The sequence below is a fragment of the Hydractinia symbiolongicarpus genome, chromosome 5 (assembly GCF_029227915.1).
Source record: "Hydractinia symbiolongicarpus strain clone_291-10 chromosome 5, HSymV2.1, whole genome shotgun sequence".
Lineage (NCBI taxonomy): Eukaryota > Metazoa > Cnidaria > Hydrozoa > Anthoathecata > Hydractiniidae > Hydractinia > Hydractinia symbiolongicarpus.
The window spans coordinates 6,177,505-6,200,970 of NC_079879.1; the positions used below are offsets into that span (position 1 = coordinate 6,177,505).

General features: G+C 34.6%; 1 protein-coding gene across 3 annotated transcripts; it reads left to right on the plus strand.

The window, feature by feature from the left end:
- LOC130644427 (potassium voltage-gated channel subfamily A member 2-like) lies at positions 1–23,190 on the plus strand. Of its 3 annotated transcripts, XM_057450034.1 has the most exons (4): positions 1–136; positions 3,175–3,270; positions 21,076–22,131; positions 22,230–23,190. In XM_057450034.1, the coding sequence occupies exons 2-4, from the start codon at positions 3,210–3,212 to the stop codon at positions 22,613–22,615; spliced, it is 1,503 nt and encodes a 500-aa protein (XP_057306017.1). In that variant the 5' UTR covers positions 1–136; positions 3,175–3,209; the 3' UTR covers positions 22,616–23,190. The 3 variants fall into 3 exon arrangements, with proteins under 3 accessions (XP_057306017.1, XP_057306018.1, XP_057306019.1); XM_057450035.1 differs by lacking the exons at positions 1–136; positions 3,175–3,270 and adding an exon at positions 13,633–13,777; XM_057450036.1 differs by lacking the exons at positions 1–136; positions 3,175–3,270 and adding an exon at positions 20,264–20,457.
- Positions 23,191–23,466: the final 276 nt, after the last annotated feature.

Genomic DNA, 23,466 nt, shown 5'->3' on the forward strand with positions numbered 1-23,466 from the left:
GACGAAATATTATTTGACAAATTGTTTTAAAAAGTGTACAGGGATAAACAACAAAATATTGCAGAAGTATTTCGAAGTTTATCTATTTAAGGTTACTTGTTTGCAAAGGCAATTTTTTATTGTCTTCTTTATCCAGGTAAGTGATTAACAAAACGAAAAACCAACTTTATGGACTGGATTGCTGTTAGATCTGTTGTTTATATTTTTTTCACAGCTAATATGACTTTAATCTCTACAAGAAAAGGCGCGAAAGTAGTACTGATAAAAGTAGTGAAGCGATATACACAACTAGGAAATATTTTAATGGATTCATCACACATAATTTTGGTTGGCTTAATTATTCAACGTTAAGAACACGTTTAAAGTTTGTGGTGCCCCGCACCCGCTTCTGCATTTTTAAGTGCGCTAATAAGTCATTGACGTTTTCATTAGGTGTCAAAAAATTAAATCCAATAAGCGCACCTGCTTAACGCGAATTAACGTCAGATGGAAACCAAGCTAGAATAAAAAAAGCTTTTGCATTACAATGATTGAAAGTTCTTATAAAATCGGCGCCGTTTATAGGATGGATTAATCCGTAATGGGATTACAAAATGTGACAAGTACTGTAAATGATTTACTCGAAAAGAATGATATCGTAATTCATATACCGACTGGTAGCGTTGTGGTAGAAAATTCGCTGCCAGTGCGGAAGGTCTTGGACTCAAACCCCGGATGAGTCATGCCAGTGACTATAAAATGTGAATCTATCTTTTCTGCATGAGAATAGGATTGATACCTTAGGCTGTTGTCTAGTTGGGCGATCGCTGTTTTTGCACGACCTTTATAGGTTAAATGGGAGCTTTAAATGGACTAGGACCCGCTTTGCAGTACCCTCGCTTATAGCAGTACCAATAGAAACTGAAGAGGCTATCCTGGGTAAACAATTTCAATATTTAATTCAATAACAAACACACACACTTGTTCCAACATTTGGATATTTCTGTTAACAAGAGTGCAAAAAAATTAATAACTGAAAACTACAAGAATTGGTACGCAACTCAAGTTGCGCAACAGTTAAAAAAGGGTGCCTCGGCTCATGATGTGAAAATAGATGTTATACCTTATCGGTAACAAAAAAGTCGGCAAAAAAATTAGTCGGCAAAAATAAAAAGTCGGCAAAAATATTAGTCACTTGGACAAAATTTAGTCACTTTTTGCCGAGTTAGTCACTTTTTAAGTTAGTCACTAATAAAGAATAATTGCATAAAACTGATAAAAATTGGCAACAAGGAAGAAAAATCGGCAAAAAAAAATGGTCGGAAAAAAATCGGAAAAAAGTTAGGTCGGTAAAAAAATTGTCGGCAAAAAAGTTTGGTCGGTAATAAAAAAGTCGGCAAAAATTTTAGTCAGTAAAAAATGTTAGTCACCTAGCCAAAATTTAGTCACTTTTTTCCGATTGTTTTTTTACCGCTAAGTTGGTATGTTAAAACCGTTATACACGCGAAATGAGATAATCGAGATGTATGATCATTATAAACAATCCAAGAAAACTGTTATTTCAGCCTTACGAAAAGCTTTAAATGAAGCAGCTCAGTTGAGAAATATTTGTTAAATCCCTTTTATGGATATTGGTATGGTTAAAAGGGATTAATTCATTTAGAAAATGATTTTAAAGGATTCCTATAATATTTCTTTAAATTTTGTTATCATCGGTTGCTGTTCTCGTTAACATTTTCATAATGGTTATATTCCTATTGTAAAAGAAAAACTGAAGAAAGTAGAATAGATTATGTCAATTGAAAATGAGCATCGATGTCATCATATACCTTTTCCAAGTCTAATTGAGCAAAAATAAGGGTTATAAAATTTACGTCGTTTTTGGCCTTTTGCTTGATATTTCAACTTCTTTTACGCCAAGCTTTTATAACGATAGGCCTAATTCCGCCACACGCCAATAATTAGCGTCAGTTAGGGTCGGCGTTATAAGGACCGATAAGGTGTTCATCGCGTTGGTATCAAACAGGCTGCTTTATTTTTTCCATAATTAACTTCAAAACAATTTTGTCAAGACGATCACACTGGAGGAGCTACATTCCAATGTGTAATTTCATGCTACTGATCATCAGTTGCTTAGTAACCTGTTCTCTCTTTAATTTGTCAGTTTATTAAATAATCTATTTGTTTATTCATCAATGTTTTTATTTGCATTCCTTATGGTTAATCCATACTTAAATCATATATTGATATTGGACGATGTAAAATCAACATTTTGACACAGCAAAACAAAACTCGGCCACAACCGGATGATAGAAAAAAATTGATTATGTGTTACTATTTCGCGTAGATAACTTGGCCATATGTCTGATTATATCATTGAATGTTTATCTGGAATAATGCGATTTTAGTGCTTGAAAGTTCAAAGATTCTTTCAAGATATATGATACCCCATTAAAACTTCTTTATCGCAACTCGATGTTTCGCCTTCGAATGTCAAAAGTATTATTTTTGTTGTAGCTTTTTATCAAGTTACACTTACAACTTACATGACACAGTATTTCCAGTCAAAAGATAAACCAGGTCACGTCAGGCCTATTTGTCCAAAATCAAAAATTGAAGAATTGAGGGGAACAGCAAAACCTTAGAAAAATTCATAGGTTTGACCTAATGTAACGTGCTTTACAGTTTCTGAATTATTAAAATATTTCGACAGCCATAAAATTAAAAACTTCTCAAAATCACAGTGATTCTTGCGCCATATCTTTTTTCACTCATAATACAAAGGAAGGCTTGTGTATACACCACAAAATTGCCATTGTTGACAAATATTTGTGTTTCATAAATAAAATTAGTTGAGACAGAGAGACACTAACCTAATTTTGAATTTTGCGACAGAATATTCTAAAAATGCGTTCAGTTCAACTGCCAGTTTTAAGAAGAAGAAGAAGAAGAAATAGAGGAAACTGAAAATGACTTTTACGTTGTTTTTTTCTTAAAAAAGAAAAGAATAATATCAATACAAAATAGTGGAATGTTTTAATACTTGTCTCTGAATATACTTCGTGTTACTTATAACGGGGGAGTTCAAAAAATTTTAATTAATTATACTAAAATTAAATTGCTATATATTTGTTTCCTACCTACACCACATGTTGCTATGGTAATATTTTGCACAACTTTCTTTTAACCTTCTAGAAAAAAGAGATAAACAAGTCAAATCAGCGGGAGAAATGTTTTTCATACCAAATGCACCACAAAATGCCAACATGGCTCGCATCAAACAAAGAAAAGGTAGGAATTTTTTTTTCATATTTTGTACGTGCAATGTAATTTTAACATATTTCACAATGCTGTTGTTTAGGATTGTATCAACGAGTCAATAAATGTCTTTGAAATAAATGGTGTTGCCTTGATTTAAATAAGCCACATTTGTCTAGCCTGTGGTATTATACGCAGCCTAATTATAGCTTAAAACGTAGCGGGTGCACGTTAGTTAAAAAGGTCGATAATATTTGGCTTGCGCGCCTACTTTCGTTGAGTCATTTGCTTAAGTTAGTATCATTCACTTAATCGTACTAAACTAGAAAAATAAATAAAAAAATGTATTATTTTACTTATTTTTGTTTTGCACAGTCAAGTTCTTCACTCCAAGGACAGTCGAATTTTCATTCTGGGACCGATTTTAACCCTCAACAGTATTAGCTGTCACAATACCGTGATATTTTCATCATCAGTATGATGTGTAGTAGAGAAACTTAACCTAAACATTCAGAATTAAGGAGTGCTAAGGGTGAAACTCAACTAGTGATATTGATATTCTTATTGGCTTTTCGAGAACGGTGATATCCATGTTTTGGGCCCTGCATGGTGCCCCTCTTTTTATCTTCTACCAGGGTACTTAAAAAAATAGGTTTCAAAACAAAAAAAACCCGTTCTATAGCTTTTTTGTAGAGTTTTGTTACATATTCAATTACTAGTCGGTAAAAATAACATTTCGTTAGTAAAAAAACACTGTGAAAAAAAGTTTGAATTTTATTTTGTTTCATAAACGTTTAGTGGATTAAAGGAGATACGAAAACGACTGTAGATTTTCGGCTTTAGTAACTTAGACGAAAATCAAGCTAAAAATTATGATCACTAAGGACAATAACAACAACTTAAATCATTTTAAATATTATATATTCTAAATGACAGAAACGTTATCAACATATATCGGATATCAATGATTAATTCGATTTAAGTTTAAACTCAAACTTTCTAATAAAATAAACTTCAAACCTTTTCAACTAGCTAGCTAGCTATAATCTTCGAAATATTGCAGAGAAAGATATAAGTTTATTGTACATAAAGATAATCGAAGCAACAACAATGACTTAAAAATCTTTTTAGATGTATTAATTACCTTTTTAAAGCTAATAACATAGCATTTTTAACAAATACAGCTCCTCGTTTTTATCAAAACAAACTTTTGATTTACTGATATTTAATATATTTTACAAACCGTAGGTTATTTTACTGCCGAAAAGATTACTGCAGGAAAAGTTTTCTTTCTTTAAAAAATAATAAAAAAGTAGCAAATTTATCATAAAAGTTTTAATTATTCATAAATACGTTGTCTAGACGACTTTGTTGTTCTGAAGTGTGTATAATTTCTTTCACCTTGACCTTTTGAGTGGTCCATTTATTACACGACATTCTTCGTAAATTGCGTGATTGGTTTCGTAACCCCTTTAAAAAGAATCACATTTAAATTTTCTTGTGATTAACGGGGAAGAAACAGGCATGAAAAAAAACGGTTGAGATTTTAAAATAGCAGAGAATAAAAAAAAGTTAATAAAGGGAGTGGCGAAAAAAATGGCTATAAATATACATGAACAATTTCGTGATTTATTTTTAAGCATGCCTGTGTACTAATAATCGTCAATTTTGTTTTGAAAATAATTCATAAAAAGTGTAAGCTTAAAAACTCGATCTACAAGGCTTCTTTGGTTAATATTCAGGTTCTGCCTCGACGCAAAAACCTAGGAGGCTATGAGACGAGGTTACCTAGCCAAAACTGCACTCTACCAAACGGCATATATTTTTAAAAAGTTGATATCTGGTATTGCAATGCTTTTGAAAGATTTTAAAATGTTTACTTGCTAAGTAATCGGGCATCTGCGAACCGTAAAATGATTTAAAGGTGGATTTTGATAAAGCGATATAGAAATTTAAGGTAGGGCGAAGATAAAAGATTTTTGAGTAGGTACAGCTGTTTACATGTTAAATTTAAGTTGAGGTGTTTTCTATGATGTGAAACGTTAATTGATACCTAAAAGGTTGAAAGGTGCCAAAAAGGCCTTATTGAAATACTTTTGTTAACAAAATGACTCCTTCAGTAGCTCAACCTCGTCCCCAGAGCTCATTTAGGCCTATAACGTCCTGACAAGGCGGCTGCGTATTTGCCCGGGTCCTAATAAGGGTGATTTTCAATCCGTGAATCAGCAAGCAAAAAGCGAGTAAAGGTATTTGGGTGAATTAAAAATTTTTTAAGAAGTTAAGGTTGCGTCATAATAAATTTTGTGTAAATTATTTATGCTTAACAGCAACAACTTAGATAGCAAGCTATCTAAGTTTTTGTTTTTAGACCCATAGTCACTTTTTCCTAATGCTGGCTAACAATTAGTTTATCAGTTATGTGTTATAGCTAACTCGATTAAGGAGTTTCATACCGCGCAGGTCTGGGCATTAGCGAAGCGCTTGTAGGGACAAATTTTTATATCCCCCGCAGAGCGTAAGGCATTTGCTAAGAAAACATGCAGTGCGAAGAGAATTATTCACTTTTTCCCTTGTATTTTCACTTTTTAAACTGGTTCGATATATTGATTTTACAATTATTTAAAGGAAGGATACTCAGTATTGACATAAGAATGTATATTATGAAAGTTCAAGACCTAAACTTGGTTATTAATTTAATTGCTTCAAGTTGTGGGGTACACTCATCATGAAAAGTTGGCAGTCAAAAGAGAAAGAAACCTTATTTTGATAGTTAGTTACATCACAAGTTATAATATTGTCTTAAAAATATCACAGTGCTGATCAAAGAGGGATTGCTAGCATGTCATTCAAGATTTATATAGCTACTAGTACAGCCAAAATAATGTAGCTCATTAAACACAAGTAAAGAAAGCAATGTTTTTTTTTCTAAACTAATAGTTTCATGCCCATTAAAAAGATCCTAGCTACAATCCCGGTCAAAATATATTGGCAGTAAGCTACAAAAAGTGCAGTATAATCCTTTCTTACCCCCTCTCCCCCATTATCAATGTTTGGAAACGCGTTAGCACAACTTTTGAACATTGATACTGGGGGAAAGGGGGCTTTGTACTTATCAAGCTCTTGCTACACATGAAAAAAGGGTTTACTGCCATTATTTTTGACCGGGATTGTCTGAATTTCAAGAAAAAAATTTGACAAGAGTTGTGGCCTTTTTCTTCATAGAGAAAGTCAAAAAGGCCTCTGTAACTAGAATTTACACGTGGACTTGACCCTAGTTTCTATGAGACTACTATTCTGTAACGAATCCAGTGAAATGATAAGCAAAATTAGGCGCCAAAATTCGAAGAAAACGAAAGTGAAATTAAATGATATTCAACACAAGAAATAAGCTCTCATCCTAGCCTAAAATAACGTATAAAATAAAGTATAAAACCTAATATAGAATGGCAAACAATATAAATAGCGATGAGGAGCTTGAGAACAAAGACAGTTGCAGAACGTATATGTTAACGTACTCCAAAGCAGATCTAAGTGTTGTTCCAAATCAAAAGGCGTTCACTGACATCGTATTAGAGGCATTTTCCACAGGGACGCCTAAGGCTAATGTCGAACACTGGGCTACTTGTACAGAGGTTCATGCAGATGGTGAGCATCAACACTACCACATGGCATTGAAACTGAGTGGAACCCGTCGTTGGCGCCCCATTCATCAGCACCTTTACAAGACACGTAAGATTTCTGTGAATTCTCATCCAAAAACTATGGGTACTTGGCTGCATACCGTTATGGTTGCAAAGATAAACCGTTTGAGTCAGTTTTGCACAGGAAAAATCACCCAAACTTAAAGAATGCCAAATCACCAGTGTCAAAGCGGGGTTTCACTCGTTTTTCCCAAAATTCAAAGAAACGCCGGGAGGTCCAGTACAAAAACCGGAAGCTTCAGCTAAACGACGCTTATCTAATAGTGATGTTGCCAAGTTTCTTGTTGAAAACGACATATAAAATGACACTCAGCTCATGTCAGTGGCAAATCGGAGACAAGCTGAGAATCAGCCAGACTTATTCAATATTATCTTAAATAAGTCTTCAAAGGCACTCTCAGAACTCATTTCGGTAACTTGGAAAATGCACAGTGCCCCTAAAGCGATCGAGCGACAGCGAAAATGTAGACTTGACGTTGTGGTAGAAAAATCAAACACAGCCTGCGTAGACGGATGCAACGGCACTTGGTTGGTGTGTGCAAGGCAAGTGTTAAGAAACAATAGCATCAATATATACGTTTTTGCTGATGCTCTGCGAGAATGTCTGAAGCGTGGTCGCAAGAAAAATAACAATATCCTGTTAACAGGACCAACAAGTTGTGGAAAATCATTCTTGTTGAACCCTGTAGAACTAATTTTCAATTGTTTTATTAATCCTGCAAGCAGCAAGTACGCATGGGTTGGCCTCGATGAATGTGAACTCGCCTACCTTAATGATTTTAGGTGGTCAGCGGAATTAATCGCATGGAACGAATTTCTCCTGCTGTTGAAAGGTCAGACTGTTCACCTGCCAAGGCCTAAAAACCAGTTTGCCACTGACATGGTTATAGGCAGGGACAATTCCATGCCAATTTTGGCTACAAGCAAAGGTTCAATTAAACATGTTGAAAAATATAGCCAGAGGCCAACGCGAAACAGATATGATGAGTTCAAGGTGGCGAGAATTTAAATTCATTGAAGAAATCCCAAAGGAATCGATGAAACACTTAGAACCTTGTCCGCACTGTTTTTGTACCCTGGTTATCCAAGGCGTGGATGCGTAAAATGTATAATATATAAAAACTATGTTCGTATTTAAAAGTTATTATATTCCATGCGTCACAAGTGCGTCACATATGCGTCACAAGATATATAGTAATATTCTGTAAAAGAATTTAATGCGTCACATGCGTCACATCCAAAGTTTTAAAAGAATAGTATATATATCTTTAAAAAAAAATGTTGTGACGCATGTGACGCATACATTTAACAGTTAAACACATGCAAAAAACCGAGTGACGCATTAGTGACGCACTGTGACGCATAGAATTTACAGCTAAATATCTTTAAAAACTTAATATTTTGTTCTGGCACCTTTGTGCTTTTGCACAAGTGCCAACCTTTTTGGCATTGATGATATCAGGTTGTCAATAGTTTGTTTTGGAATACCTGTCAACATGGTTTGCTTGATTCTGTTCACAAACTGTTCATATGTTTCTGCTGTGATGTTCTGTTTCATTGCGTCTTCTTTTAATTTTGTCCTAACCAGGTGGAAAAAATTTTCTATTGGGTTTAGATCCGGGGAGCGTGCCGGTATTTTGACCATGACATAACCTTTGCGCTCCAAGGCCACCCTCGCTGCTTTTGAATTTTGTTCAGGACATCCATCCTGAAGAAACTTGTACGGTAGCGCAGACTCGCTCTTCGCGAAGGCAGTGGGGAATTGTTCATCAACAACATACCTGGCAAAATTGTCGCCAGTGATTTTCCAGTCATGATGGTGACACATGACAACCCCATTACCAAAACTAATCGCAACGAAAAAATTTGCCATCTTACCCCCACTGCCTTCTTTTCGTCCTTTTGTTGTGATAGAAAGACCTTCGTTGGGCCTACGCCAGGTCATACTTGATACTGTTCTCGCCTCTCCAGCCGGGTTGGGCTTAAATGCAAATCCAATCCCATCCAAATAAAACCCAATCTCCTTAGTCCAGTACTCGGCCGGGAGATTTAACTGTTGCCTAGCAAACTTCGTGCGAATGAATTTGTCTTTCACGCTCAAAAGTCCTTTTTTCCTTGATTGACAATACTTGTAACCATGTTTCTGCAAACAACGTTGTATGTCTCTGTTACTTATCTTCCAGCTGAGTCCTGCTGTCTCTTGAACTTTCTTCGAGGAAAACTGTACCCCATTCCGTCGCAATTGTGCCACAGTCCTGACAATAATTCGTTCCATACGGATAGACAACTTTCGAGGGCGACCTTGGTTTTCTTTCCGTGGATCGAACAGGGCAGCGGCATCCATAGGTTTTTTTGCATGCCTGTAAATGGTCCGCTTTGAAAACTGTTTTCCATAACACTTGACAAGCTCATAACAACTCAGACCGTTCTCCTGATGCAATATCCTCAACTTCATGGAAGTTTGTAGGTCCATTTTTTGATACTTACCCCGACTGTTTTTTGGAGACATTTTGATTTTGCGCTGGTTTTATGTTTATATATATCTTTCTAAAAAGACGAAAATATACATGTAGTTGTTATCATTGTTTCTGTTGGCAGTTATGTACATGCAAAACAAACATAAACAAGGTCCTTTTTTCAGTTCGATCTTCCCTTACAGAGCTTAGCACTACCTTATTGGTACTAATTTTCTGAATTTTTGACTCAATATACATGTACCCTTTCATTCTTGAAAAGGTATATATATATTTTTTGCGCGTAGTACTTTTCACCCAAAACATTTTGCGCGTTGCTTCTGTACTAAATTTTTTTTCGCACAACTGCGTCAAAATTAATACCCACAAAAATTAGTAACAATAACGTATTTACAATTTTTCACGGAATATTATAATGTCTCGCGATTATCGAAAAATGCCCCATTCGCCTCGTCATCTATTGTTTTAGCATTTCTATTGTTTCCAATTTTAGCATGGCACAAAAGAAACAATGCTGGTACATACTTCAAAACATATATATAGTATCCACCTTTAGAATTAATTTAAAAATTAAGTCAAAAAAATTACTGCAAAAAATTGCCGAAAAAATTTTAAGTCTAAAATTTCAGAGACAATCCCGGTCAAAATATATTGGCAGTAAGCTACAAAAAGTGCAGTATAATCCTTTCTTACCCCCTCTCCCCCATTACCAATGTTTGGAAACGCGTTAGCACAACTTTTGAACATTGATACTGGGGGAAAGGGGGCTTTGTACTTATCAAGCTCTTGCTACACATGAAAAAAGGGTTTACTGCCATTATTTTTGACCGGGATTGTAGCTATATTATTAAAAAACAATTCCAAAATTTCTTATTTTGTATTTGTTAGGAAACTTTATTTAACTAACCAGGGCGAAGCTACCTACATTTTTTATAAACCAAATTAAAATTGTCAAAAAGCTGGCTATATCTGTCTCGTTGTAGTTTTTGTTAGCTAGGGGTCACACTTGGTCACTCAAATATGTCGTAGCCTTAGTCATACAGTAATCAGATATATAGGTGGGCAAGTGCCCAGATGCTAAAAATAGGATCATAAAAACTCATTTCTAATATCACTCAACTTAACAGTGCAGTTCAAACACCAACTTAGCCTTAAAAATTGCTACGCCTCAATTTTGCATTGGAATAATTTAATGGAAAGTAACTTTTTAAACAAATTTAGTGACTTTAACTCTTTTCGTCGAATATTTTCGGTTGCCAAATTTTTCTTATGTCAATGTACCAAAATTACTATAGCTATCACAAAATTCTAAAAATGGACCTTGCCTAAATTTATTCTTGCGTTTTACCATAATTAAGAACACAGTAATACAGTGTAACATGCTATTATATATATCTCTTCCTAGCTAGTTATGTAATATTTATATACAATAATTTCTAACGAAAAGTTAAAGGCAGTCATTATATCATTGAAGTGTGTATTTTATTTTCAGTCGATTTCATCTGTGCTCTTTTTTATATAACTAGTTAGCTATACTTTGCAAATAAATCCTTTATTAAATGCTCTTCCACGTTCATCCATGTCAAACTTGCAGATCCATATATAGCTAGCTAGCTAGCTAGCTAGCTAGCTATAGCTTACTGTAAAAAAACTTTCTTAAAGTCTTTTTATAGCTAGCTGTAATTTTTATTTCTTCTTGCCAAAGTGCACTGATAATGATAGAATAGTGTTTCTTTTTAACCATTACTTTATTCCTCACAACACAAAATGTATGGTATATGTAGCTTGCAACTTCAGGAAGCTAACCCCTAAAACCAACATCAAAAATATGTCTTCTCTTGCCTCTCTATAAAAGTCAGTAATTTAAGTTTTCTTCGATTCCAACATCTTACCCATGTCAATATACCACAAAGAGGGTTAGCAACACCATTTAAACGTGTTATTAAAAAGCAAAACGTCAGTTAAAGTAAAAAATTAGTTGAAGAAACATCAGGCAGGATTTTGCATTTCTGCCTCTTTTCGCAGCACTAACCAAAATAGTTGTGAAAAACAGACCATGAAAATTATTTGGGCTATCGAGACAAATGAAAATAAGCCAAAAATTTGTCCCTACAAAGCGCTTCGCTAGCGCCCAGTTTCAAGGGCAGGAATGTATGTAATATAGCAAAATGACTAATTTTTGATGATTTAGAGTTGATTGATTTAAAGAGGAATGTGGTAAAAACAAAACAATGTGTTTCTATCCATCTAAAGAAATTTCAATGCTCCTAATATGTAGTTTGAAAAACGTGTAATGTGAAAATACATAGGTAACTAGGGGTGGAGTAATGATAGCTGCAAAGAACTAGCTAGCTTACATAACATAACGCTGTTTGAAATCTTGAAATTTTATGCACCTAAAATCTAATATTTTTGATAAACCCTATGTTTAAGTTAACATGGCAATTTTTAACATCATAACCTGGCTGGATGACAAGCATGCTACTTCACCCATCACAGTTTTCGAAAGAAAGCTATAAAATAAAAATAGAATTTCATAAAATTTTAAAGCCCCAGCCAGTTAAATTTCATTCATCAATATTATTGATAGCACCCTGTTTTAAGCATTTCTGGGGTTTTTTGTGACACCATTTTCCTCTCTCCACACCCCATCACCTTGTTATAAAATCAAACAAACTCTGTCCAACTCTCCGTTTATATTCAAAGCGCACATCCAATCAAAATCCGTATATCAACGCCGGTCACAACACCAAAGGCGTAAAAGATCCCTGGGAACGAGCTAGCTCTAGCTGAGATTTTATCATCTTGAAATCAGAAGACTGAAAAAGGGAAAAATTCAAGCAGATTTTCAAAAGCTTCTTTTCAATTTTTTTCGAATTTCCTAATATATTGGTGATTTTTTTGAAGTTTTGGTATGTTTGGTGCCCTTAATCCAAAAGATCTAAAAAAAAATCTGATTCAAATGACTTATTTACAATTCCAGGTATATTGTTTTTGTAAAAGGCCGTTCTTTAGTTACTTCTCGAAATAGCGAAACGAAATCACTTGCCCAGTACTCTGCAGCTGGTAGTTGTACGAAAGTTTTACTTTGGCAGATGTGTAGGCCAAATAACCGATTTAAAAATGCCCTAAGTTTACTTTCCACAAAGTCCGCATTATGTAACAATCCGCTCCACTACCCGGAAAAGTTCGAAAAGTTATTAAATCCAGGCGTGCTGACTTAAGCAAAAATTTGTGCATTTTTTGGATCTAATCAAATAATCTAAGATCCGAAGTGGTAAGTCCGCTGTGAACTTAGGCAAGTGCGTGTTACTTACATTGAAACAGTTGCTTGTGGTCACAAGCTTTGAAAGTTTGCCCACCTATACACTAATTTATTGTAATAGGATTGTATAATTCCGAGCTTTTTTTCCAATTAGTGCCTTAAAAAATAATGGATAATGGCTATATAGTTATGTCACTAGTTAATTGTCATGTGACAGATATAAGAATTAAGTTCTAAGCCCGCTGCTGTTTGACAAGTGAACTTTGACAATCTAGAATACGCTAGGATTCTAACACCTCAAATTACAACCCTTGCGTAAGACTTCGGCAACTCTGCCTCTCAACTGGGCAACAATTGAAAAAAATTACAAAAATAACATAATTTAAAATGTAAAACACTTTTATAACCTTCAAGATTGTGCGCGAAGAATGAAGAAAGGTTACATGCATTACCTGTACTTTAACCCCGAAGGTATATTAAAAAATGGCGGTTATTAAATTTAAACTCTCACGTGCCTAGATTCCCACTAAGACTCTCAAACCTGACTATGTTCAAGTGAAAGTTATCATTTGTTGAAAGTTATCTTTTATGAATGTAACAGCTGCAAGAAAAAATATGCAAAAAAATGAATTTGCATTTTGACAATATTCTTTATTGCTATGTTCTTCAAAAGAAGCTCCTTAACCTTAAAATAAATTTTTAGTAGGTCTTGAAGGTGTTTAATAGAAAGTGCTGTTCTAATTCGAGTTCGAAAGAAAATCATTTAAGCAGGTAGACTTCACTGTTTCGGCAAACAGAATACTACTGTATGTGCTTTTTTAAAAGCAAGCTAGAGTTTAATTTGGTGTGCACAAAAAGGAGATGAAAAATGAAAGAAAAAACATGTTGTTTTTGTTGTGAAGCTTTATGTAAATCAAGTATATCAAATAAAAGAAAACGCGGACGGCATATGTTTCTTCTGGTGTTAAGTTTAATAGTTGAATAAAATATGGAATTAGACTTAATCATAATAAATTATAAAATTTAATACGAAAGAATAATTTATCGTTCGACAATATTTGAGAAGCTGGTTGTATAAAGAAAGTTCAAATGAATAATTTGTAAGTTTTTTTTTGCACATCTTATAACAGGATAAGGTAGGCGAAAATAAGGCCTTTTTGCAACTGAAACCTAAATTTAAAATTGTATTTATACCCCCATAAAAATGGAAAAAGTTAGTGACAAAGCCGAAAGATACCGCAAAGAAAAGGCAAGGATAAAGTTAGTCATTTGCAAAAAGTTAGTTTCTTTTCTACGTTTAAATATTATCAATTTTTTTCATCTTATTTTTGTATTTTACTTTTATAAGAGCGTTTGCTACATGCATGACGCCGGAAAAATAACTTATTCCCTCCCCCACCGCTTCACATACATGGTTGTTATATCAGACATCATTTGACTTGATCCTAAATATTCTGATTAATTTTAATAGTAAACCATGAGTACGGCAGAACTTTTATAATTTAATTGTCATCCTGGTGTCATGAGCAGACAAAAAAACAAGATTGAAACTAATGAACATTTATATTTACCCAAAATACTTATAAATTTGTCAGAGTTAGTTACCAGACGACACAACGAAAAGGGTACGCCATTTTATTTCAAAGTTCTGCAGTTCAAAAAGGTCTAAGTTGCATCCTTTGTTTACCTGTTGTTCGTCTCTTTTATTATTTTTGGAAATCGATAAGATATAAATCCAATTTAAAACAGATGTTTCATTTCGAATTTGAAGCACATTTTATTTTAAGGTCACACGCAAAATAAAAGATATCCATTTAAACCAATTAAAATTACAAACTGTGTTGAATATCAGAACATTTGAGCGAGGTTATTTTTTTTTTAATTCTGGTACAATCCAATTAAAAATGTTGGCAACGTCAAATGTACGAAATAAAAAAATACTTCTTTTGACCCTTTAAGATGATCTACTTATCCCATGATTAGAAGAATTAAATTCTTGTAATAAAAACCTAGTTTATGGACGAGTTTCATCTTGACGCATGTTGTTTATAATCCCCAGACCTCTTACGCAATTCTACAGGTAAAATAATGTAAGCGGTAAGACATGAACTCTATTCTCAGGTAGAGGCATCTTTTGATCTTAAATTTAAAATGTAGCTTAAGTAGTTTAGTTTAGAAACCTATCTATAAAAACGTTGATATTTCCCCAAAATTATTATATTAAAAACTTAATCAATGGGAAGTTTTAAGGTCCTTGGGGAGTCCATCCTAATTGCTGGCTGTTCGACGTTAAATGAGTTACATAACCCGCTCAGAATACGCAGTTTGGCTGCCACATAAGTCAATTAGCGGTCAGTGAATGATTCCGAATGGACTGACAACACTACATTTTAAGTGCGCCAGAGTGTAGTGTCGCCCCTGCAAACTTACGAATAGAAGTTGACAGCGCTACCACTACACTATCTCCGCCTTATTGAACCTCATTCATTTATTTCACTCCGATCGTTATTTTCCTATTTTTCGGTAGAAAACAAAATATGAACGAGATGCCTCCGCTTAAAAATAAAAGGTTTGCAAAATCTTACTCCTCACGCAACATTAAATACGGTGATACTCACTTGCATAAGATTTTCTGTATATTGACTGATCAAATGTACCGTCGTTGAAAATGATACTGTATAAATTTATCTATAGTGTTAAATTAATTCGTTGAATGCAATTTCGCAATTTCAAAAAAATCACTGCTTATGAAACGTTTGAGCAAAAAAAATTGGCTTAATTGGCTTAATTTTCTTGTGCCCCTGTCACTTTTATGTTAAATTGACATGCCAACACGAATGGAAATTTAATTTGTCTGAAAAAGCTGCAGCGACATGAACACAGCTATATATTTACAGCCGACACAGAATCTGATACAGATAAAAAATACTATTTTAGACGGGGAAAAATGAAGTTACGTATTATTGTAAGACATATTGTGTCTTGTTCTTTGATTTATTGTTTGGTTATTGTGTTGCTTGAAAATGATTTTATTAGATGTAACTTCATTAATGTAACTTATTAATTTTTTAAGACCTTGAAAAACTTTCGCTTTTATAAACTAGTCGGCAATACTAATGGCGAACTGTACTCTATACCATGTAATTACTATAACAAGATATACATTGAAGTTTCGCTAAAGTGTTCACTTCGATCTGGTTTATGCGAAAAGTGGACATTTTTCATTGAGCTTTATCTTTTTGGTGTAAAAACGTTTATTATTCAACAGAAAATAAATGTAAAGTCTTGCATGAAAGTAGTTTTAACGTTTATTTTATATCTTCATGTATTTTATACATTTTTATAATTTTTTGGGGTGAAAAAACATAAGTGCTATAGTTAAAGGACTGTTTCTGTCATTTTCAAAAGAATAAAATAGTCATTACTCTGCAGCCAGCGGGGTGAAAAGTCGCTACTTTTGCGCACACGTAGGCCAGATATCAACCATTTAAAATTTGTTAGTGGCATTTTCTATCGCACCTGCACAACGAAATAATACACGTTGGGGCCCACAAAAGTTGCGAAATCCGGTGAAAATGGTCGAGTTAACGTCAGCAAAAATTAGCATCTTTCAGGAGTATGGATTTAACCAATTAACCTAATATCAGAAGTCCACTGTGAGCATTAACAAATTCAAAATACGCGACTCTGATGTAGCCACAACCACTTATATTTTGTCCATAAAGTATGTTAATGAAAACTTGGAGATTAAAATAATAACCGTTGTATCATACGGCTAACAGGAGATAGTCACCCGCTTCAGGTATTGCAACAGATTACTAAAAAAACTAGTTTAAATCTGAATGTTACGCTAAAATAAATGGAATGGAACATATTATATCGGAGAAAGTAAACGAATTATGCGAAATTAATGACTTTTAATTAATGACTCCAAATTAAAAATCACTTTAGAATTGAAAAATGCATCTATATTATAATGTCCGTATACGTCTGTCCGGACGTCAGTCTGTCACGCAAAATGGTAGCTTAGCTGCAACGGGCGAACCTGTGGATTTCTCCACGGGCTAACCACTAGTGTTTAGAAAATGGCTATGCTTTAAATTAGCCTATAGACAGACATGAAGATGAAAAGAAGAAATTAGAATGATGATTTTGGTGCAGTACAGGCGTAAAGTAAAGGCAAAAAGCGTCCCCTTTAGACGAATAAGGGGCTACGAAACGGCTGTTGGTTTTTGACTTTAGTGACTTACACAAAACTTGAGCCAATGGCAGTGAAACAGTTTATGAACACTGGCGACAAAAACAACATCCTAAATCATTTTAAATGTATTATTAAGTTTCCAGATATAACTGAAAAAGACAAAATAGCTCCCTACATATTTTGGATACTCATGATTTATTCGATATATGCTTTTAACCCAAGTTTTCCAATAAAAAAAAACTTCAAACTGGTTAAAGTTTTTTACACATAAAGCAACAACAATGATTTTGAAATCTTGTTACAGGTATCAATTACCTACTTTAAGCTAGTAAGATAACATTTTTTAACAAACACTCCTCCTGTTGTCAGAAAACAAACCTTCCATTAACTACTATTTAATACACTAGTCGGTGGCCCGTGAAAAAATCCACGGGTTGGCCTGTTCTTTTTATACATTACTATAGACTACAATATAGACTAGTCGTGACCCGTGGATAAATCCTCTGATTTTAACATCGTTTATATACCGCATTTTGTGGGTCTCACTACTTGAGGTACCATTTTGTGCAGAGACAGACAGACGACGGATATTATTATAGAGACTAGCCGGGAGACCCCGCGTCGAAACGCCGGGTTAAGCCACAAGTAACTGTTGTTGAACGCCTTGAGGAGCGATTAATAAGAACCGCAAACTGTGCGACCCGGTGAGGTGGAGCGCTTTAGTACGGGTATGCAGTATGTCGTAAATCAAGTGGAGGGCACACACCATTGCAGTGTTGCGACTGTAAGATATTTAAAAAAAAATAATTTCCCGCAACAAAAGCTGAATTAAAACAGTTTACAAACCGTTGTTACTCCGCCATAGCAAAAACAATCGGGCAATATTATTTTATTTTGCGGAATAAGTTTCTGTAAAAGTTCAAAACTTAATCATGACAGTGGGCCAAGAACGCATAATACCCTTTTCATAAAAAACTTTACTGCAATTTCAGTGTAACTTAAAACACAGGAAAAATCCAGTCGTTACCCCATAAAAAAACTAAAAAAACTGCATAATTGGAGTGCTCTAGTACAGGTATGCAGAATATGTCGTGAATTGAGTAAAGCTCACACAACATTATAGTGTTTCGGTTGTAATGTACTTTTTAAAATATATGTATATATATATAACTTTACTGCAACTTTAACTGAAATAAAAACACAGTTTACAACCTGTTGTTACCCCGTCATAAGAAAAGAAAATAGTCAATATTATTTTATTAATATTGACTATTTTAACCTTAACAAATTAATCATGACACCGGACTGAGCACTTAGTACAGGTAAATGGTGTCACACATGCGTTATAACCATAATAGCCTTTTCCCCCAAAAACTTATCGCAACTTCAATTTAAATAAAAAACACACAAAACACCCTGTTGTTAACACCAGGTTGAATGTTTATTGCAGGTAAAAAAACTTTATCACAACGGATTAAATAAAAACACGGAAAAAGCCCGTCATTAACACCAGGCTGAGCACTTAACATGTAAATTGTGTCATACATGAGTAACAGGCGTAATAAAATTTTCCAAATAAAATTTATCACAACGGTTTAAATAAAAACACAGAAAACAGCCAGTCGTTAACACCAGGCTGAGCGCTTAACAGGTGAATCGTGTCATACATGAGCATAGGGGTAATACCATTTTCCAAAAATCCAAATCGTTTCGGTTTTAAAAGAAATCAGTGAACAGCCTGGCATTAACCCGGTTCAGTTTAAAAAATTACTCAGCAATTTTATTTTGCATAATAAATTTTTAAATCAGTAATAAAAGTGGCCGCTGCCAACTGCATTTAGCATAAGAATTGTTAAGAATTGTGGCACCGTAGATTAGTGGTTATAGCTCTCATACTCTGTGCGGGAGACCGGGGTTCGATTCCTTTTGACGGCGATTCAACATGGGCGAGTGAATGTTACCATAGCCCCGGGTTAACCCAAGCCATGTGAGGGAAATTGGGAAGATGGCACACTGTGTGGGCCGTTGGAAGTTGCCGAGAGTTGTCTAGTAGAGCGCGGGCCCTAATTGGGTCTGCGTCGCTCAAAATGAGCATTAAATACTCTAGGACTCTCCATCTAAGCCATGGCCCCTCCTGGAAATAATAGACAGGGTATATCCCTCAATATTTGTGAGGCTAGCCATGTAAAATATGCACATCTATCTATCTATCTGTTGCAGCCAAACTGCATTTGGCTACTTTCACTTGCAGCCAAACTGCATTTGGCTACTTTCACTTTTTAGCAGGATGTAGCTAAAAGAGGAGCTAGCTAGGAAGACCCAACTTCAACATAAAAATAAATAATAATATACCAAACTGAATAAAAACTTTAAAAGTATAGGAATAAATAAAGCTAGCTAAAGCTAGCTGCCTCAAAATGTACGTTTTGTAGCTAGCCAAAAACTTAAAATTGGTTTGTTTAAGATTTATACGTAGCTAGAAAACGTGATGAAAAATTCACCTTAACATGTGAAAACAAACTAAATAATCCTATAGGATAAAAAGTACTCAGAAATAAGGAGGATTGAAAGGAAACCTACAAACTTCACACCATCACTTCCAAACCAAAATGGCCTTCGTAGGGGTAGCATGTTTCCTCCCGTCGGCATGTTGAGGCCGCGAAGCACTTGGATTGGTCATTAGTGAAAATGGAGCCTCGTGATTGGTTTATTACAATGAGCGGCAAAGCAAGGCCGGTAAAAAAACGGAGTCTGCCGGGGATTCGAAATAAAGCTGCAGGGCCGCGGGGATTTTCCGTGTGTCTCTCGCTACTTGCTCCGCCATGTTGCGCAGAGACAGACAAAATACGGCTATTATTAAAGAGACTAGCCGTTAACCCGTGGAAAAATCCACGGGGTCGCCCGTCCTTTATATACCGCATTTCGTGTTTCCGTAACAGGAAGCGGCTTTCGCGGACAGACAGACAAAATACGGCTATTATTAAAGAGACTAGTCGTTGCCCGTGGAGAAAAATCCATGTGTTCGCCCGTCCTTTATATTACCCGTGGCAACAAAGTGGATAAAAATATATCGCATTTGATATTCGTGTTTTCGTAGCACGATTTTTTAACTCAGCGGGGGGTCAGCGCAAAGACATACAAAATACGGCTATTATTAAAGAGATTTTACAGACCGAGCTTATTTTACCACCAAAATGAGTACTGAAGAAAAATAAAAAAGTAGCAAATTCATTATAAATATGTTTGTAATTTCTTGCACATTGATATTTAAGTGGTCCGTTTATTATACACCATTCTTCAGAATGCGCGGGCATTGAGCTTATTGAATCGTTTCGAAGCCCATTTCCCCTTTTAGAAAATAAAAAATGCGAAATGTATATCAATCAAACCAATCGAGAGCACAAACGCATCAGTACCACCGTGGGAAATCACTCTAACAATAGGTCACGGCAACATTTTAAATTCATACATTAACAAATAAGATATTATAATTATTCTTAGTGTTTATAGTAATTTAAGAAATGGTTTTAGCATACTGATTTTATTAGTTTTTTGCTTTCAATTTACTGTGGTGTGCAGGTATGTGCGGATAAACTTTTAAATATATGTTGCTTGTTTTTAACGATTTTAACTTAATTATATTTCGACCTGCCGCTAATTTAGGTATTTTTTGGCATTAATTCCCACATTTTTTTTACTAATTTAAAAAACTTCAATAAACGTAGAATTGTTCGACGTTATTTTTCTACGCACGCCATTTCTCAATTAATGGTTGGTTCTCAGGAGCCAATTGTCCTTGCGTATTATTTTAGACAAAAGTGTCGATTTTATATAATTGGAACGAGGATCAAAATATTTATAAATATGTGTTTTGTCACCAAACATAATATAAGCAAAAACAAAGCAACCTGAATTGAGCATAAAAAATTCGTCATATGGGAGGCAGTCAATTGTGTTTTTTCGGCCGTTAAATTTTGCGGTATTGCACTTTTACTTTCAGCCAGCGCGAAATACCAATGTTCGCCAAAAAAATTTTTTTTTGGTTTGTCAGATGTAAAAAGAACATTTTAGATAATGCAATCTATCTAATTTTTTTATAGCTTTGTCCAAAATGTAATTCAATAAAGTCATTCCCTTTTAGTTTCTACCAGCTTAATAAAAAAGAAGTAATTTAATAAATCTCCTTTCTTTCTTCAGGTAAGAAGATGTCAGAGGAAAAGGAATCCTTAGTGAACGGACGATCATCAAGTAAATATTATGGTATGGAAGAAAATAAAATAGACGAGCTTGTCTATTTTAATGTCAGTGGAAGATCATTTGCAACCACCATTCAAACTTTGGAATTTTTTCCTAATTCATTGCTAGGATGCAAACAAGAAAGGGATCAACTGCCACGTACAAAATGTGGAGAGATATTTCTAAATCGACATGCAGCAGTTTTTGAGAGTATTCTAACTTTTTACCAATCAGGTGTCTTTGAAGCTCCAACCAATGTAAATCAGAACATATTTGTAAGCGATGTTATTTATTACGGACTGCAGCAGGAAGCAGTTGAATCTGGTCTCAAAGGTTTTGATATTGACGAAGTGCCTTTTCCGGAAAATAAAATACAGTGCTACTTATGGATTTTATTGGAATATCCAGATTCATCGTTGTTGGCTCGTGTTGTGTCAATGTTTTCGTTAACCACAATTATCATATCAATTATAATATTTTGTTGGGAAACTTTACCAGCTTACAAAAAACCAGTGAGCCAATTATCAGCTTCGAAACAATTAACTGTGAAAGCTTTAAACGACATTGAAATATTTTGCATTGCGTATTTCTCTATTGAGTTTATCGTCCGATTGGTATGTTCGCCCAGCAAAGGTGCGTTCATCAAAGATGTGCTTAATCTCATTGATTTTGTTTCGATACTACCGTTCTACATAACGCTTATTTTTAACATGGAAGGAAACGTATCGATATACTTTTTGCGTGCTGTTCGTCTAGTGCGTGTTTTCCGTGTATTCAAGTTATCGAGGCATTCGAGTGAAATGAAGATTTTGGGGATAGCTGTAAAAGACAGTGCTAGAGAATTGGGAGTGTTACTTTTCTTTATATTACTTGGTGTGTTATTATTTTCAAGTGCTGTGTATTATGCGGAAGGAGGAATGAGCAAATCTCCACTGCAGAGTATTCCTGGTGCGTTTTGGTGGAGTATTGTTACTATGACAACAGTGGGATATGGAGACGAAGTACCACATTCGACAGGTAAAAATTCTAGAATAGGTAGAATAGGCAAAAAAAAATTCATTTAATAATTGCTTAAAATTATTTAGTTTTGAATTTAATTAATTTTATCGCTTTAGCTGGCAGATTAATTGGAGCCGTCTGTGCCATGACTGGAATCCTTGTCATTGCGATGCCTATTCCAATCATCGTAAACAATTTTACCCGTCAGTACCAAAGACTTAAACCAGTGTCAAGATTTTGGTTAGAATTTCAGGAAAGGGAAAAGCAACAACCAGCCAGGAAACAGGTGCTGGGTTTATTTAATTTATGCGATCTTAACGAGAATGACTTACTAATATCGTCCAATCCCTGTTGTGGAACTCTTTTAATGAGAAGATCCCATGACGATGAGCAGAAGGAAACTGATGATAGTACAGAAAAACTAAACCTGGAAGAAAAAGTAATTGTTATTCATGAAATACCACAAATAAATAGCAGTAGAGATATTGAAACGCATATGTAAACACGACATATCTCTTCTGTTGCTGGTGCTACCATACTTCTTGCATCACTTTCTAGTTCTGTTTAAAAAAAAAATCTTAACCTTATTAGACCCGAGGGGGGGGAGGGGTTATGGCCTTCACGTGATACTTGATTAGTGGGTAGTTTCGTCCTATTCAAATTAAAATTGCAAAAAAAAAAAAAAATTAGCTATAAACTCATCACTTCCACTATGTATGACGTCATAGATGCAGATCGTTAGTTTTTCTCAAAGTCCGAAAACTACCACCTGTTTTTTGCACTAACTAATAAATACCCTTTACATTTTCCACCAAATATTCAAATTTCAAATTAAATATAAAAATTTAAAAAACGTCATTTACCATATGAAAAAAAAAAGAAAAAAAAGAAAAGGAAAATATTATATTAAAATTTGCCGTGGACCATTATGACCTCCCTTCCCTTCCTCTTCCTCCCCCGGGGTTAATAGGATTAACTTTTTTAATCAATTTTGAGTGCAGTTTGTTCAACTTTTATTGTAATTTAAGCAAATATTTGCACACAGATTCGTAATATGCATGAAACATGACAAAACAATTTAGATATGTTAATTCTCCCCACGCCTTCAAACGCCTTCTCCAAAGAATAAATTTTGTTTTCTGGTATATACACAAAAAGAGAGATACCAATCAAGATGTCTATCACGCTAGGTAGGCTGCAAAATTTAATGGGGAACTAAACAGACATTCCCTTTTGACAGAAGAATATTGTCCTGGCAAAATCTATATAACAAATCTATATTTGTTATGTTTTCTGTAGCCTACCACTGTTGTACCCTGGATTTGAACTGTACCCTATAAACCCTATACCGGA